This window comes from Peromyscus californicus, unplaced genomic scaffold (assembly GCF_007827085.1).
Source record: "Peromyscus californicus insignis strain IS unplaced genomic scaffold, ASM782708v3 Scaffold_15__1_contigs__length_86483966, whole genome shotgun sequence".
NCBI lineage: Eukaryota > Metazoa > Chordata > Mammalia > Rodentia > Cricetidae > Peromyscus > Peromyscus californicus.
In genome coordinates this window covers 72,084,739-72,100,533 of record NW_026294447.1, presented here as the reverse complement: position 1 = coordinate 72,100,533, position 15,795 = coordinate 72,084,739, and the positions used below count along the sequence as shown (strand labels likewise).

Below are 15,795 nucleotides of genomic sequence, written 5' to 3'. Positions count from 1 at the left end.
AGTTTCCTTCCCTGGGGCCCACTCCTCTGCGTCATGCACCTCTGCAGCCATCCCCCCCTGGGACCAGTCAGCCCCATCTGCGCACAGCCTAAGGTCCTTCTTTTCACCTTGGCAAGCAAGCACCTGGATTCTGTGTTCCTGGCCTCGTGCATGTGGCGAGCAATGGCTGTGACGAGGGAAGTCCAGCTTGCCTCCCTCTCTCTCCTTCCCCCTGGGGCGGATCCATCTGTCAAGCTGCAGAAATAGCTTTGCCCACATTCCCGGTCCAGAGCTGGGTTCTCCACATGGGACCTCCAGGCTAGAGTTACAAATGCCATCAGTGCTGTCCCAGAGCAGGGACGGCACATCCCCTGTCCCCCTTCGTCCTGCTCCAATCGTTGTCTGAGGCTGGATGGAGGGGTGTGTGTGTGTGGGGGGGGGGTTTGGCAGTTTGTGTGAACAAAGCTGTCTGCGGCAGACAGCAGAATCCTTCCTGCCGGGGAGAAGCGGCTGCCTTCCCTACTGATAACTTAATGACTCTGGCACATTTTCATCAGCCCAACTTGGAGCACGCAGTGGGTATCTGAGCCAGTGGTTCCCAGAGACTGAAAGCAGCGACTGAAAGCAATTACAGGATGAGTGTCCAAGAGACAAAGCCTAGGCCTTGGGAGCCACAAGCCGCCTCACATTCCCAGCGTCTGCCCATGGCACAGGCACACAGCCCCTTCTCTCTTTAGCTCAACTGCTTCAGCTGGGACACAAATCACAGCACCCAGCATTCGCTGGTGGCTCAAGGGCATCCTAACGGCAGACAATCCGGCAGCCCCCAGTGCCTACCCAGAGTCTTACCCCAGTCACAAGGCATGGATGCCATTCTCCAGGCGAGAAACCTGGGTCTGGGAAAGGATATGTGACTTCCCCCAATGGCAAACACAGGATTCAAACTTCGGTCTATCCGCCTTTGGAGAATACAGCTGGAAGACATTCTGTGTGTTTTCTGCTTGTCATTCCTGCCCCCAGTCCCCCAGTGCCTGGGGCTGACCTCCATAGCTTGCTTCTCTCAGGGGCCCTCATTCTGCATCTGGCAATTTGCCAGGAAGAAGCAGACGCAGGAGGGTGGAGAGTGAGAAGGGTAAGGTAGGGCCTGTGCCCTGCTCTGCTTTTATCCCGACGGGACCTTCATAATCATGATGTCATCCTATTCTCTCCTGCTCAGTCCTTCAGAGTGGAGCCCACACCCTGCAGGGGCTCACACATACCATTTGGTCAGAACCACCATGCGCTGGCAGGCTGCTTGGTGGCTATTTGGAGCTCTGCACACCTGGCCGGCATCCCCCTTTCTCCTCTCTGCGGGTACCGTCTGGGGTGGAGGAGGAAAGCCCGCGTCCAGTTCCCCAGGTAGGGAGCAGTCAACGTGAGAAAAGTCCCATGTGGCTCTACAATAAACTGAGATTGGGACAAAGCCCCAGGAGAGATGCCTCTCAGACATGCGCTCTCAGGGCGGGCTTGTTCATCCCTAAGGACCGTTTTAAATGGCTAGGCGTTCCCTAAGAACCAACGATGACTCTGGGCCTCAACAAGAGAAGCACAAGATTATCTCTGCACTGTTTGCACCTGTAGTCAGAGGCAAGGATCCCCTCCAGCAAGACCAAGGCTCCCACACTCGGGGTGGGCCTCCAAGGCTAGAGTCCAGATGAGCTGGTTGCCTCCAGCAGCCCTGGGATCCAGTTCCAGTTCTTTTAGACACCCTCTACATATCCTTGGGCAAACCCCACTGTGAAAATATGGAGGCTAGACCAGATTCCCTCTAAGTCCTCTCCATTCTAGTTCCTCATGTTTCTGTTTTCTCTGAGCCTTGAAAGCTCTATGTGCCCCCTCAGCCATGACAGAAAAATGATACATGCTCCAAACCACAACATCCGCCCAGGGCCTGCTGACTCCCATCTCCCCACCTACCCAGCGAGGCCAGCAACTGCAGTCCTGTGATGGCGTTTGTTCTTTCAAACTACCCATGATGCTTATTTTAAACTTAATTCTTTGGATAGGATCATAGGAGCTGGGGGAGTGGTAGGTTGTCACATCCTGACATTTTGTGTGGGTGGTGTTTTTCTGGTTTTTGTTGTTTGGTTGGTTGTTGTTTTGTTTGTTTTTGGTCTTTTGTGTGGTATTTTTTTTTGCGACAAGGTCTCCTGTAACATAGGCTGGCCTTGAATGCACTATATAGCCAAGGCTAGCCTTGAACTCCTTGTTTTCTTGTATTCACCTCCTAGTATATACTAGGATCACAGGTATATACCATCACACCCAGCTAACATCCTGCCTTTTTACAGACACATGTCTCAAGGCCTGGCATTGCCCGTTATCTTCGGAGTCCAGACCCGGGATCTACTGCCCAGCAAGCCTCGTAGTAACCCAGGGCAGCAGCTGTTGTGCTTATTTTAGGAATTTATTAGACATGGATGTGGCTCCCAGTTAATAACAGGAAGAAGAGAGACACACTGCAAGTCTTTCATTTTCAGAATACGATGTCACTTGCTCCCGAGCACCCGGAAGAGAGATGCAGCCAGGCCACAAACCAAACCATGAAGTTTCCTGTCCTACTGAGAAACATGGCAACAGAATGCTGGCAATTTGCTATGTGACCTGGGCAAGCAACTTTCAGAAGCCTCGGTTTTCTTGTCTGTAAAATGGAGGTGATAAGTATTGGTGAAATTATTAAGGCCACTCCACGTAGTTTGTAGACCACAGACAGGGTGAGACCCGTGTCAGCACGAGATCAAGGCTGTGGAGCCTGGCCCACAGCACAGCATCTGAACACTGGCCATTTTTGCCAATTCATTTCATTTTATAGACTGCTTCCTGGCAGCTCCAGTATCTGGTTCACAGAACACAACCAGGGACTCCCTAGGGTGCTAAGTGCCTTTGTCGGTTGGTATAAAGAAAATAAATACTTATTGATAATATCCTCGAAGCAGGTAATAGGCTAATGCTTTGCACACTCTCTGATTGAGCCTTCCTAGAAACTCTAGCACTCATATTGGTGTTATTACTTGACAAAGAAATCAAGGTTCAAAGGGGCTTTGGGATGTGCCCAAGGTCACGGCTAGGAAATGACATGGCAAAGATTCAAATCCTGGCCTCTTGATCTCAAGTCCATCTCCTTCCAACCATTGTCTCTTACAAGGCAGTGTCTGAATCCTCATTCTAGTGAGGTCCATGTTGCCGTGTCTTTAATTAGCTTAAAAAGAAAAATATAATTCAATTATATAAAAATAATTGAAATAATAAATATGATGGTCAACATTTCTGGGGAAAGTAAACAGAGAAAAAGTCACGAATCTGACCCGGTTACCATGGTGGCAGCTCCTACCCACTTGGAGGCTTGTGGGCGTTCCCTCTCTGGAGACCTCTATCCACCTCCTAGGCCTGGATGGACACCCTGACAAATGACGCACCAGGTACAGAGCAGATTTTATTTGTGAATCCTAAGCCACCTTGTGGGATGCCTATCACCGTTAGGGATACCAAAGTCCATTGCTTCTGGATGGTGGAGAGGTCATCTCCTGTAATCAGATTGGTGACTACCCTAATCGTCATCAGAGAGCCTTCAACCAGTAACCAATGGGATCAGATGCAGAGACCCACAGCCAAACCCTGGGCCAAGCTCCAGGAATCCTGAAGAGAGGGAGGAAGGATTGTATGAGCCAGGGGTGTCAAGGTCATCCCAAGGGAACCCACAGAAACAACTGGGCTCATAGGAGCTCACAGACTCTGGACAGACAGCTAGGGAGCCTGCATGGGACCGACCTAGGCCTTCTACGTATTGGTTACAGTTGTGTAGTTTGGTCTATTTGTGGGACTTCTAGCAGTGGGATCAGGGCTTGTCCCTAATACTTAGGCTGGCTTTTAGGAACCTATTCCCCATACTGGGTTGCCTCGCCCAGCCTCAATACAAAGGGAGAAACTTGGTCCTACCTCAACTTGATGTGCCATGCTTTGCTGACACCCATGGGAGGCCTGCCCCTTTCTGAACAGAAACAGAGGAGGATGGATGTGGGGGAGGGCAGAGGGGAGACAGCTGGGGGCAGAATGGAAGGAGAGGAGGGAGGGCAAACTGTGGTCAGGATGTAAAATAAATGACAAAATTTAATTAATAAAAAGAAAAAAAAAAAGACTTCCTGCCTGCGCCTCCTGACACTTCCCCAGCTTTCGTGGCAAAGTTTCATCACTCTCCAAATATCCTTCTCCTCTCAGAAGGTTCCAGTTAAGCCTCCCTTCATGTCTCAGTGACTCAAGCCCAAGATGCTAGCAGTCCTCAGTGCCTCTCTCTCCACACTTAAACACCTATCATGCTCTCTACCATAGCCAGGTTCTGTGGGGTTCCTTCTCTCTCTCCTCCCTGCCCCCAGTCTCTGTCTCCTTTTCTGTCTGTCTGTCTGTCTGTCTGTCTGTCTCTGTCTCTCTCTCTCCTCTCTCTCTCTCTCTCTCTCTCTCTCTCTCTCTCTCTCTCTCTCTCTCTCTCTCTCTCTCGTGTGTGTGTGTGTGTGTGTGTGTGTGTGTGTGTGTGTGTGTACTTATGGAACCCAGAAAATAATCTCTACTATCATTCCTCAAGCACCATCCATTTATTTGGGAGACAGGGTCTCTGACTGGCCTGGAACTTGCCAAGCAGGCCAGGCTTACCGGGCCAGCAAAAGCGGGGGATCTTCCCATCTCTACCTCTCCAGCCCTAGGATTTCGAGCTTGTGCACCACGCCTGGCTTTTTTTTTTCTGAGGGTTCTGGGGATCAGACTCAAGCCCTCATATTTCCAAGGCAGATGCTTTACCAGCTGAACCATCCCCACCCCCCCTGTGGGTTTTCCATCACGAGGCCTGCCTTGTTTACTGCATTCATTTTGTTCCTGCTCTCATCTAGGCTGCTCATCTTCTTCTATGTGATTGGGAAGATACCCCAGCCCAGGCTTCAGGGATTTCACCTAAATAATCCTATAGACTAACAATGCAGTTACCCTCTGGACAAGCCTAGGGTAGTGTCTCCGTAAGCCTCTCCTGCTTAGACACTTGTCACCCTACTGCACACTCTGCACTGGACAAAGGAGTTGGTCTCCATTCCTAGCATGATCCCTGCCCCAGCCATTCATCAAGGGTTTGGGATTAGCACTGTGCTAGGGATACAGTGCCAATGGCCTACGACATGGTCCTTGCCCCCAGATGGTACACCGTCTAGACCGAGAAAACAAACACACAGGCAAACCGTGACCACACAGTTTAAGAGGGAGCCTCGTGGGAGGCACACTCAATGTCCGTATAGAAAGCATCCACGACTGTGGAAGGAGGGATGGGAAGACAGCCACAGCTACAGTGAAGTTCCACCTCCCCATTTATTCCCTGTGTGACCCTGGGAGTTATTTACAGGAGCATGGGCATCTTCCAATGCCCATGGGCATCTGCTCCCCAGTCTTTGTCTAGAAGACAGAGATGACCACAGTTCCTATCTCATGACCCTGCTGTGAGAATGAAACAGCTCATAAAGGGGAAACCCATAGAACATTCCAAACGCATAACCTAAGTCAGAAACCTTTGCTGTTACGACCTCTCTCCACGCCTATACATAAACTCTCCTTGTGCCTGGAGACAGGAGTCCATTCACTCTGTGCTTCTTTAAATCAGACCGGCCTCAGGGTATGTCCTCTGACCACACCATATCCCACCAACACACACACACACACACACACACACACACACACACACACACACACACACGCACACACACACTTAGTTCTCCTTTGGCCCCTAGAGCACCTAGTGTCTGCTCAACTAAATCTTTCCTTGTATGACAAGCCTGGTCTACTCAGGTATACTAAGAGGAAATGGAGGCAGGAGAAATATTTCTCCAACCATATCGGGTGTCATCACAGTTAGGTGCCCTTCCCGATGCACACAGAGGACATGACACCCAAAAGAAGTCATCTTCTCCAAGTCCCAGACAGCAAGTGGCAGAGCCACAGCATGGCTTCAGTCATTTCATTCCTGGTCGGGGCGCTGTCCTTCCCCAGCTCTCTCGCCTGGCATAGGCCACACCCCGCACCGTGACGTGCACCACGCCCTTGGACCTCAGTTCCACTTCGAGGAAGCAATAAGACATTATACAAAGACTGGGCCCGTTACCATTCCATCGTGGGTGGAGGTGGAGCTCATGGGAACCCACCCCTCCCTATGGAGCTACTGGCCACTACTGGGGAAAGGGGAGATATTTCTTTAATGGCATGGCACTGGAAGATGACCGTGCTCCTGTAAATGACCCCTTACCAGGGCTCACGTTGGCAACCCTAATTAAACTCATTGGGTCAGCAAATATAAATAAAGATGAATAAATGATATGAAAGTAGAAGAGAGGTTAGTTGGAAAGAGAAAAATGGACCCACGGGAGGAGCAGGGGGACAAGAGAGGGTAATAGGAGATGGGCATGATCAAAATACATTATATTCCCTTGTGAAAAGTGCCATAATGAAACCATTATTATATACAACTAATATCTGCTAAGAAAAAAAAAAGACAAAACTGTGTGGAGAAATAGCCGCCATGTTGTTAGTAGGGGACAAATTCTGAACTGAGCATTTAGCAAATTGACTACTGACCGCACACAAGCTGTGGCATGTCCATGTTGTGGAATGCTATGTAGCCCTGGAATGGCTGCCATAGAAACGTATCTGTTGACATGGAAAAATCTTATTCACTTGCACTGGTGAGTGGAAGGTGAGAGGAGAGGTGGGGAGGGAGGGAATAAATCCCAGAGAATCCTGTAAAAACTTCAGACTCAGTCCCCTTTGAGAACTAAGCTGACAGACAGCTGGTTTATTTTCCCCTTTTTGACTTATCCACAGCCTCTGTTTTCCTGCACAAATACTAGTTCCATAGAAAACAGTTGCTTTCAGAAGTGAAAAGGACCTCTTAGCATCATGGATCGAAAGGTCCCTTCGGATGAGAAAGCAATTCCAGAAGGCACCAGTGGCTATAGCGGCCCGCCTAGAGGGGAGAATGCGTAAGGTGAGGGCATCTGAGAGCAGGAAGGCCAGGGCCAAGCAGCAGGGCAGAGAAAACAGGCAGGCAAGGTGGAGGGTGGGCATCAAAGAGAAACTTCCCACCCTGCCTCTGGCCAGCCCCCGCAGGGACACCACTGCCACCTATGTCCTATGTCCGTGATACAGTGGCATTTACATATTTAAACTGGCCCCGTTTTGTGAGGACAAATGCATTCCATCTCCCCGTGATCAATCCCTCCCACAGGCCCTGCTCCACAAATCAAGTTTCTGGGGCACTGAGGCTCCTCTGCCACCCCCTCACACACACACATATCCAAGGATCTGCAAGACAACAGCCCGAGACAACTGAGTGATGGGCCAGCCACTGCACGAGGGCAGCAAGCCTGAAGGCCAAGTCATTGACTTCTTTTTTATTTTTTTTTCCTGCCACGGTTTGAAGCACAAAACCCATGAGCCTCAGAGAATGCAGGCCTTTGTGCCCTCCAAAGGAAATTTTAATAAGGAAGAAATAGTCCTCTGAATCTCCCTGCTACCCACAGGTTAAAGGAAACCACGGTGATCTGAAGGGAGCTGAGGGAAAGCGGACTTCCCAGGACCCCTATGGCTGCCCATCTCACCAGTCACCCACCCCACAGCTCCTCCGACCCACGGCATAGCCCCCCTGATGTCCCCCTCACCATGTACTCCTCCTTTCTGTTCCCGAGACATCTGGTTTGGGCAGACAGCCTCATGTGAGGCTGCTGTGTGGGAGGAAGGGAACCCACAGGGCAGGGGAGCTGGTGAGGGAGCCCCAGAGCTCTGAGAGACCACAAGGAGGAAGTGTCACAGTCACTAACAGAACTGAACAGAGACCCTCTTCACCCTATCCCCTTCTCCCTCCAGAATAAATACGGCAGAAGGCAGAGGGTCAGAGCAGGCAGAGATCCCCGACCTTCCTCTGACCTGGCCCATATAGACACGGTTGCACCCCATTACGGTTTGAATGGGAAAGGCTCCCTCCACCCAATCCCACCTCACTGAACACTTGGTCCCCAAGCTGGTGGCACTGTTTGGGGGAAATGTGGACCCTTTACAATAAAGTGGGTCACTGGGGCAGCAGATCTGATAAGTTATAGCTTGGCGCGCTTTCCACCCACACTCTGTTCCCTGGTCTGCTAAGCTGTGGGCAAGCAGGCTCTTGTGCCCGCTGCCACATTTCTCAAGACAACATGAACAGTTTCATGCCTTGCCCGCCATGATGGACTGACTATAAGCTTCCAAAGCAGGAGCCAAAGTAAATCCTTGCTCCTTAAGAAGCTTCAGTTCGGTATTTTTAATCACAGTAAGGAGGGAACACTAGGTAAGAGGTACCTCCAGCTGGGTTTCTAAGAGAGAGATCACCCTGTGGCATGGACATTAAAAAGCTGCAGACCTTGTCTACAGGGCTGGGACACTGGGACAAAGATCCTCCTGACAGGAGAATTGGTGCTGAGTGGACCTTCCCGATGTGTCAACACCAGGTGTGACTCAGAGGTGAGTCACACTCAGACTTGTCACTAACATACAGTAATGCTCTAGCGTGGTGTGATTTTAACAGGTTTCAATGTAAAAGCCTAGGAATTGTGCTATCCATCCAATTACAATTACTACCTGACTCAAGCCTGCCAATCTGATACTAGAAGCCGCCCATTAGGAGCACACAGGGTCCTGCCTCATAAAGAAGAGTGCTTGTTAACTAATTTCTAAAACAATGTTTCCCTCAGCTCTTGGGAGAACTCCACAGTAGGAGGAGGACACTCTAAACCAGACCTAGACTAAACCAAACCTAGAACTGTGCTGTTTCTAGAGCTTAAGGAAGTAGGGTTCATCTCTTGGGGTGACTGTTGACCAGCTGTGTGACCTGGGGAAGTCCCTTCACCTCTCTGAGCCCTCTGTTTCTTCCCAGAAAAGTGAGGCCAGCTGTCTCTGTGGCTGAGGGTTACTGTTGGGGTTTGTGGAGACAGTCTTGACAAAATGCCGAGCACACCACTCTGAATGCTGTAGGTACGCACTAATAAGATTGTCACTGTAACTCAGGGTCTTTCTTGTTCCTCTCAGAACGCCTACCATGTAGAGACTAAATGTTCTCAATCATCGCCATTTTCTTCTCTGTCATGCTCCTTGAACAAAAAAAAATATGAAAGTAGGTCTCTCCTTGGGAGTCTTCCCTGACGACAAAGGTGCTACAGAGCGATTCAGAACCGGAAGCTCTTAGGCCAAGGCTGAGTGACTCAGGCAATGACTCTGAACATATCCCAGGAGCCCACACCCGAGGATTCCCTCCACGTCTGTCCCCACTTAACACCCCAGCTAGACCAGGTGATAATGGTACTATTAGGGCTTTATGCTCCCGAATAAATTAAAATCAGGTGCAGGAGTGTTGTGTTTAGGGTGGATGACTGAGCTTTACCATTGCTGAAAGAATTTCCAAGGAAAGATGTGAAGGAAGCCAACTAAAACAGTGAGGCAAGCCAGTGGCCGACTGCTTAGAGAATCCTGGAGCCATGAGATTTCTAGGCCTGGGAGCTGAGAAGATGGTTCAGTGGGTAAAAGATACACAAGAATAAGGGCCTGAGTCCTGATCCCACCACCCATGGAAAATACTGTGGCAGGATGGGCATCTAGAACCCCAGCACAATACGGGCTTGGAAATGGGAGAGTTGCTGGGGCCTGCTGGCTGCCAGCCTGGCTCCAGGCTCGGTGAGAGATGGATCCTGGCAGAAAGGAATAAAGCAGAGTATCTGATATCCTTCTCTGCTTTCCACATGTGCATGCAGCCATGCTCATATGTGCACATGTAACACATACATATACATCTGAGAGAGAGAGAGAGAGAGAGAGAGAGAGAGAGAGAGATCCAGGCAGGGGGCAGTAAAAGGGCTGGATGGTCAAGGCTTTCACATTGGAATGAGGAAAACCAGGCATCCTCAAACATCAACATACTTATGAATTCCCTGAAACACGCAGGAAACATGTGGGCTCCAGGCCAGCCCCTGTGATTCTGATGGAGGAAGTCTGCCATGTAGACCCTGGAATCTGCATTTTCATGAGTGTCTTGGTCATTTCTGCGCAGGTGGTCAAGATCCACAAATACCAACAGACTCCCCACAAAGCCCATTTCTGTTCTTTGTTTTAAGATAATGAACACCTTTCCTGAGACAAAAGACAGAAAGTGAAGGAACTGAACTTCAAGCCTTCAACTCAGTAAAATTTCAAGATAATTAATAGAAATTGGTTACTTGCTAGAAAATGAAGTATTCATGTGCACACCATAGATTGAGTGAAAAAAATAAATTATATTTAGATGATTTAATATTTCTGAGATGAAATAAATCCAATGGCTGAGTAAAAGGCAGAAAGTAAACCTCTATGATCTGAAGTTATCCACCAAGGTAACATTTCAACTACCCATTGTGTAAAGGAAGTCTGAACCAACAACATCAAAAGGCATCGACCTCATCCAAGAACACATACCAGGGAGGGTTAAACACAGCTGCATCTGAAAAAAAATGGCTATTACCAACCCACATAAATCCACAGAGAGGTGTTTGGGGTCCAAGGTGACCTAATGTTTTCATAAATAACTCCAAAGATGGAGTGGAATTATGCAAATCAAACCACAGATGATACAAAAATGGCAGGGATTGCAAGTCTGTGGAGAATGGAATTTAACTACTGGGCAATGTCTTTAAATTTGCCTTTATTGAATCTTGTATATTGAAGTCACACATTATTGTATCTGTTTATTGAGATTCAATGGGGCCAAATGCAGAGTGATTTATGGAAAGAAAGATAATCAAATGCCTCAGGAGAAAGATTCTACACCTGGAGAGACCCTGGTGCTGGACAGATAGGAACTGACTGGGAAGTGGTTAGGTGTGCACAAAGCAGTTGGGTAGTCTCTGAAAATGTGGGTTGTTCCAGGAGCTGGTGTATAAATCAAACAAGAAAATGTCTGCTCTTTGAGCTACTTGGCTTTGATGCTACTTCTGGTAGAAGTGCTTAAATATAGACCCGGAAGGGAATTCAGAGCAGGATGTCACCGAGATTATGGAGTAAGACAGACCCTAGTTCATCCAAGAATTCAGCAGATGCTAGACCAAAATGCTGAGCACGCCTCTCTGCTGGGAAGGAGACACAAAAGACAAGGGGATGCAGAGAGAATGGTTCCAGCTCCCTTTAAGGAAAACAGTCCTGGGAAGCACAGCTGGAGGGAAGCACAGCTGGAATGGTGGGGGAAAGGGCTAGTGGTAACACCATCCCTGGGGATGCTGAAGGAGGGCGACAGGACACCTCCCTAGTTAGGATGCATTAGAGATTATTAAAAGCATTCCTTGTCCAGCTGAGGGGTGGGGGGGGTGGGCTTCATGACCTCTCCAAAGGTCACTTCTACCCCTAGGGATCACCTGTCTGAAGGGCACCAGATAAAAATAAAGTCTATTAATCACCAAGCTGTCACACAATGTCCTGAGAGAGTCAGAATGAAGACGGGCAGACTGCAACGGACCTTGCTTTGCAGAGGGAGTCAGTACATAGGTGGGCAGAGCCAAGGAAGCAGCTGCTGAGACTTCCGGAAAGCTGGTGCCATCCTATCATGAGTCCTCCCAAGACCTTCTTCAGGGGAAATGGGGAGGAAGTGACCCTTTGGGGAGGGTAGCAGAAAGCAGCCAAGGACACCAAGAGCCCCTAAGCAGAGCTGGGAGGTTTGGAAGAGAGAGTCTGCTGGAAGCGCAGAGCAGGAGCTAGGAGGAAGGAGGCTGATACAAAGGCTCTGTGCGGGAAGAGGAGAGCCAGGAGCCAGGCAAGAGGGCACTCGTAAAGGATGCTTCATAGAGGTGATACACTGGGACACAGACGTCAGAGAAAGAGGAGGGCAGAAAAGAATGGGGGGGGAGACTGAAGCAAGAAAAAAAGATCATCAAGAGTGTGTCTAGAAATACATGAGACATGGAATCCCATGAAAATTCTAGAAAGAGAGCCAGGGAGATGGCTTAGCAGGTAAGTACATTTGAACACCAAGCCTGGGGACCTGAGTTCTATCTCTGGAACCCACAGGTGGAAGGAGAGAACCAACTCCTACAAGCTGTCCTCCGACCTCCACACAAGCCATTGCATGCATGCACCCCACACACGGATACACAATCAGTCACCAATCAATGCAATAGGAACTCTTTTGAAGTTACAGAAATAGAGTGAAAAGCTAATCCCACTATCTCCAGCAGCAGAGAGTCACATAATGGGAAACAGCTTTTTAAAAGAGAAATGGAGCAGCCATGTCTCTGCTTCAAAACAGCTGCTGGCCCTCTTAGTGGGGTGCTGTACACAGCTGGAAATCCCACCCACTGCCCAGTCTCCCAAGGACCAGCATGCTTGGACTGTTCACACATCAGGACACAACTAAATGACATCCAGGAAGTAAGGCCCAGACCAAAGCAGGCACCTTCTGCCAAAAGGCACCAGACCCCAGGCCCTGCTCCCTTCTCTTCCTGGAACACAGTTGCTTGAGGATGGTGATATGACCTGCAGATGTCTCAGGAATCTCATCTGCATGGTGTATTGAGCAGCCAAATGAGTCTTGGAGTTTGAGTTCTAGCAAAATGTTGTCCCACCAAATGTCATCCCCACAGGGAACAGAACATCTTTGAAGTCAAGGATAGGGAAAAGGTACCACCCCATTGTGCTCCTGATGTCCTATCCCCAGGCTTTCTTTGCCTCTACAGAGCTGCAGGCCTGACAAGATGGAGAAGCACCCAGAGAGACCGCCATGCCAGGTCCTGCCTTGTCTAGCTTCCTGCTGTTCTCAGAGCAGCCTGGTCCTGGTGACCAAGCTCTGGGTTTTGAGAGCAGACAAGAGGGGGAAGGAAGACCCCTGGGCATGTGGCATTGATGTCTAGTCTTGCCATGGAGTGAGCAGGAAATGCCCAATAGAATGGCGGACAACAGGACAAGGCTGTGGAGCCTACCACACCATACCCCGGCATGTGAGAAAAAAGAAAGCTTCTGTCTTCTCGGTGACCACAGTCCCTCTTTACGGCCTCCCTTGGCCTCTACACTACGTCTAACCTCAGGCTCTAACCCCGGAGCCAGGTAATCGTTCTTCCAAAAGATGTTTTTGAATCAGGAAAGGAACGGTGGGCGTGAATCGAGGGCCATTTGTTAAAGCAAGCCATCGTCACGGAAAGATTCAGCAGCAGCCCTGCCTGGGACAGGAGATGGGGAGAGAGAAAGGGAACCAGAGGAAAAACCAATGGAACGTGGCAGAAGCCAAGAACCTTTGTCAGAGAGTTTGGGGCTACACTTTTGTTTGTGATTCTGGACTGGAGAAAGATGCAGACGATGAATCTTGAAAGAGACCATGAGAGAACGTAGGAGGAAAGCCAGGAAGGAGATCCTGAAGGGCAGTGCAAGAGGTGGAGTAGTCCCCTTCCAGGCTATCCCCTGTGCCCAGAGCCCCGCCAAGGCCATAACAAAAGCGGGGAATGTGACCACACAGAGCTGGAAGCAGAAAAGCCTGGTGCGGCCCAGAGCTGGCGGGCGGCTGCCAAGGCAGCATAGGGAGACTGGGCTGAGACAGCACACCAGGTACTTACTGTCACAGACGTAGGGTTTGTCATGGTCTTCCTGAGAAGCGGCATCATGTCTCCTCCTGCCACCTGCAGAGCCACGAGCCTGAGGAGACATTGAGTACGGGACACTTGTTATTGTGACAGCCACTCAGCTCATGGGCATACACTCTTTAGGGCCCGAGTGAATCACCTGCATCACAGCCTCTGTTCCCATGCCAACTCTGCTTTACAAGCAAGAAAACGGAGACCCAGGGGATGAGGTAACTTGTCCCAAATCACTCAGCTACTCACCTGGCTCGTTTGTCCCATTGTTTTCATAATAACTCCAAGAGGAAGGTATAATAGTGGTCCCCTTGTATAGGTGAGGGGACCGAGGCAACAGAGAGGCGGAGTAACTTTCCCAACATCATTCATCTACTAAATGCGGAGCAGGAACATAAACAGGATGTGTGACTGAACGGCGGTGTCATGGCCTGAGTATGAAAATGCCCAGCTAGTGGCATTATTCTTGGGGGTGATGGAGACCTTAGGAGGCGGAGCCAGACTGGAAGGGCAAGCATGGGGGGGGGCACATCTTTAAAGGTTATACTTGACCTGGGCATCCTTCTTCCTGCCATATACTCTTGTGCAGTCATATACTCTTGCCACTGGGAGGTTCAGACTCCCCCACAGACCCATAGCGATGGAGAAAGCCAACCGTGGCTGACCCCTCTGAAGCCATGAGCTCCTAAAGCACAGCAACAGGAGTCTAACCAATGCGGTCCTGTGGCCATCGAACAGGGTGCCTCTACCGCGCCACCACACAGTGGAGAATAAGTACATCATGCTGCTCTCCTGATGAGCACACTGGGGATAGGGGGGCAGGGAGAATAAGTACAGCGTCACCCCAAGTTCCTGAGCCCACAGCTGCCTGCCCTAAAGGCCTCAGGAGCCCAGCCTCCTCCATGTCTGACCTTCCCAGTAGGGCTGCTTCAGGCAGGGCTCCTGTATGTGGTCTACCTCAAGCCTCCAGCCAGGAGCTAAGACATTAACCTTTCAAGGTCAAATGGAGCTGGATTCCTGATACCTACCAGAGCCCTGTGTGTCTTCCTGGGTGAATCACGTGACCGGGGGGAGGGGACACTGGCAGAAGGAGCTAGACTCCAGTCATAGGAGAGACCAGCCTGAAAGGCTGCCAGCAGCCCTGCATCCCCAAACAGCGGCACCAGAAAGCAGCAAGGCTTATTTATAAGCTACTGTAAGCCCCAGGCCGGCCTTTCTGTGGCACCTTAGCCTCCTCTGGGTCATTCACTGCTAATGAGTAGCAGTAAACTCCCAGCCATGGTAAGGGCTGGCTGTGGTCTGATCTTCAGGGACAGAGAGGAAACGGTCAGCAGGAGAGGGGCATGACAGGACAGAAGTCTAGGGTGCAGGCTCAAGACCCCACTCTAGAGAAGTGGGGCCCACGGATTCATGGTGAAAGGGCCTGGGATAGATTCTCCCACACATACACACTCACAAATAGAAGTATCCATATCTTACTGGAGACTTCACCGGAGACAGGCCCACTCTCCAGGTCTGTGGCACTCACTCTCCAAATACACGCACTTCACAATCAATTCCACCGGCCAAACAAGTCCTTTTACCATCTCCTCAGCTTGTCTTTTTCAGAAGAAGAAGAAGAAGAAGAAGAAGAAGAAGAAGAAGAAGAAGAAGAAGAAGAAGAAGAAGAAGAAGAAGAAGAAGAAGAAGAAGAAGAAGAAGAAAAATTCCACCTCCCTCCTTGTGGCTGCCTCCCTGCCCCCACCCCTGCTATGGATAATCAATTGAAGTTATTACTCTCCTCCATTTTCTCCTCCTCCTCCTCCTCCTCCTCCTCCTCCTCCTCCTCCTCCTCCTCCTCCTCTCCATGCCCTCATTACTCAGAACTAACCCCAGGAGGAGCTATGAGCACTGGCCATCACCCCCTAGGCACTGACAGACACCGTGTCTAGGATGCTGAGGGTGGTCGCCCTGGCCCTCCCCACACCTTCTCAGTGAAGCCAGGGACAGCTTGACATGCCCAGCCGGCAGCCCTGTCACAGCCCCTTGGAGCAGGTAAAAGCAAGTCAAGCAGAATGATGAGGCACAGCAAACGCCGCCCCCGGAAGGGCTCTGCGAGACTGGCCACATGTCAAGGCAGGAGATGAGGGGGCAGGCAGGACAGGAG

General features: G+C 50.2%; 1 protein-coding gene across 3 annotated transcripts in view; it reads right to left on the bottom strand.

Annotated features, from left to right (window-relative positions):
• The window catches only part of Dpf3 (double PHD fingers 3), a 297,137-nt gene that overhangs the window by 97,524 nt on the left and 183,818 nt on the right, over positions 1-15,795 (bottom strand). For all 3 annotated transcript variants that reach the window (XR_008218495.1, XM_052739375.1, XM_052739376.1), the window contains exon 6: positions 13,632-13,710. Coding sequence is in view for 2 of the 3 variants with exons in the window: in XM_052739375.1 (XP_052595335.1) it covers positions 13,632-13,710 (79 nt within the window). In the remaining variant the exon portion in view is untranslated. The remainder of the gene's footprint in view (positions 1-13,631; positions 13,711-15,795) is intronic.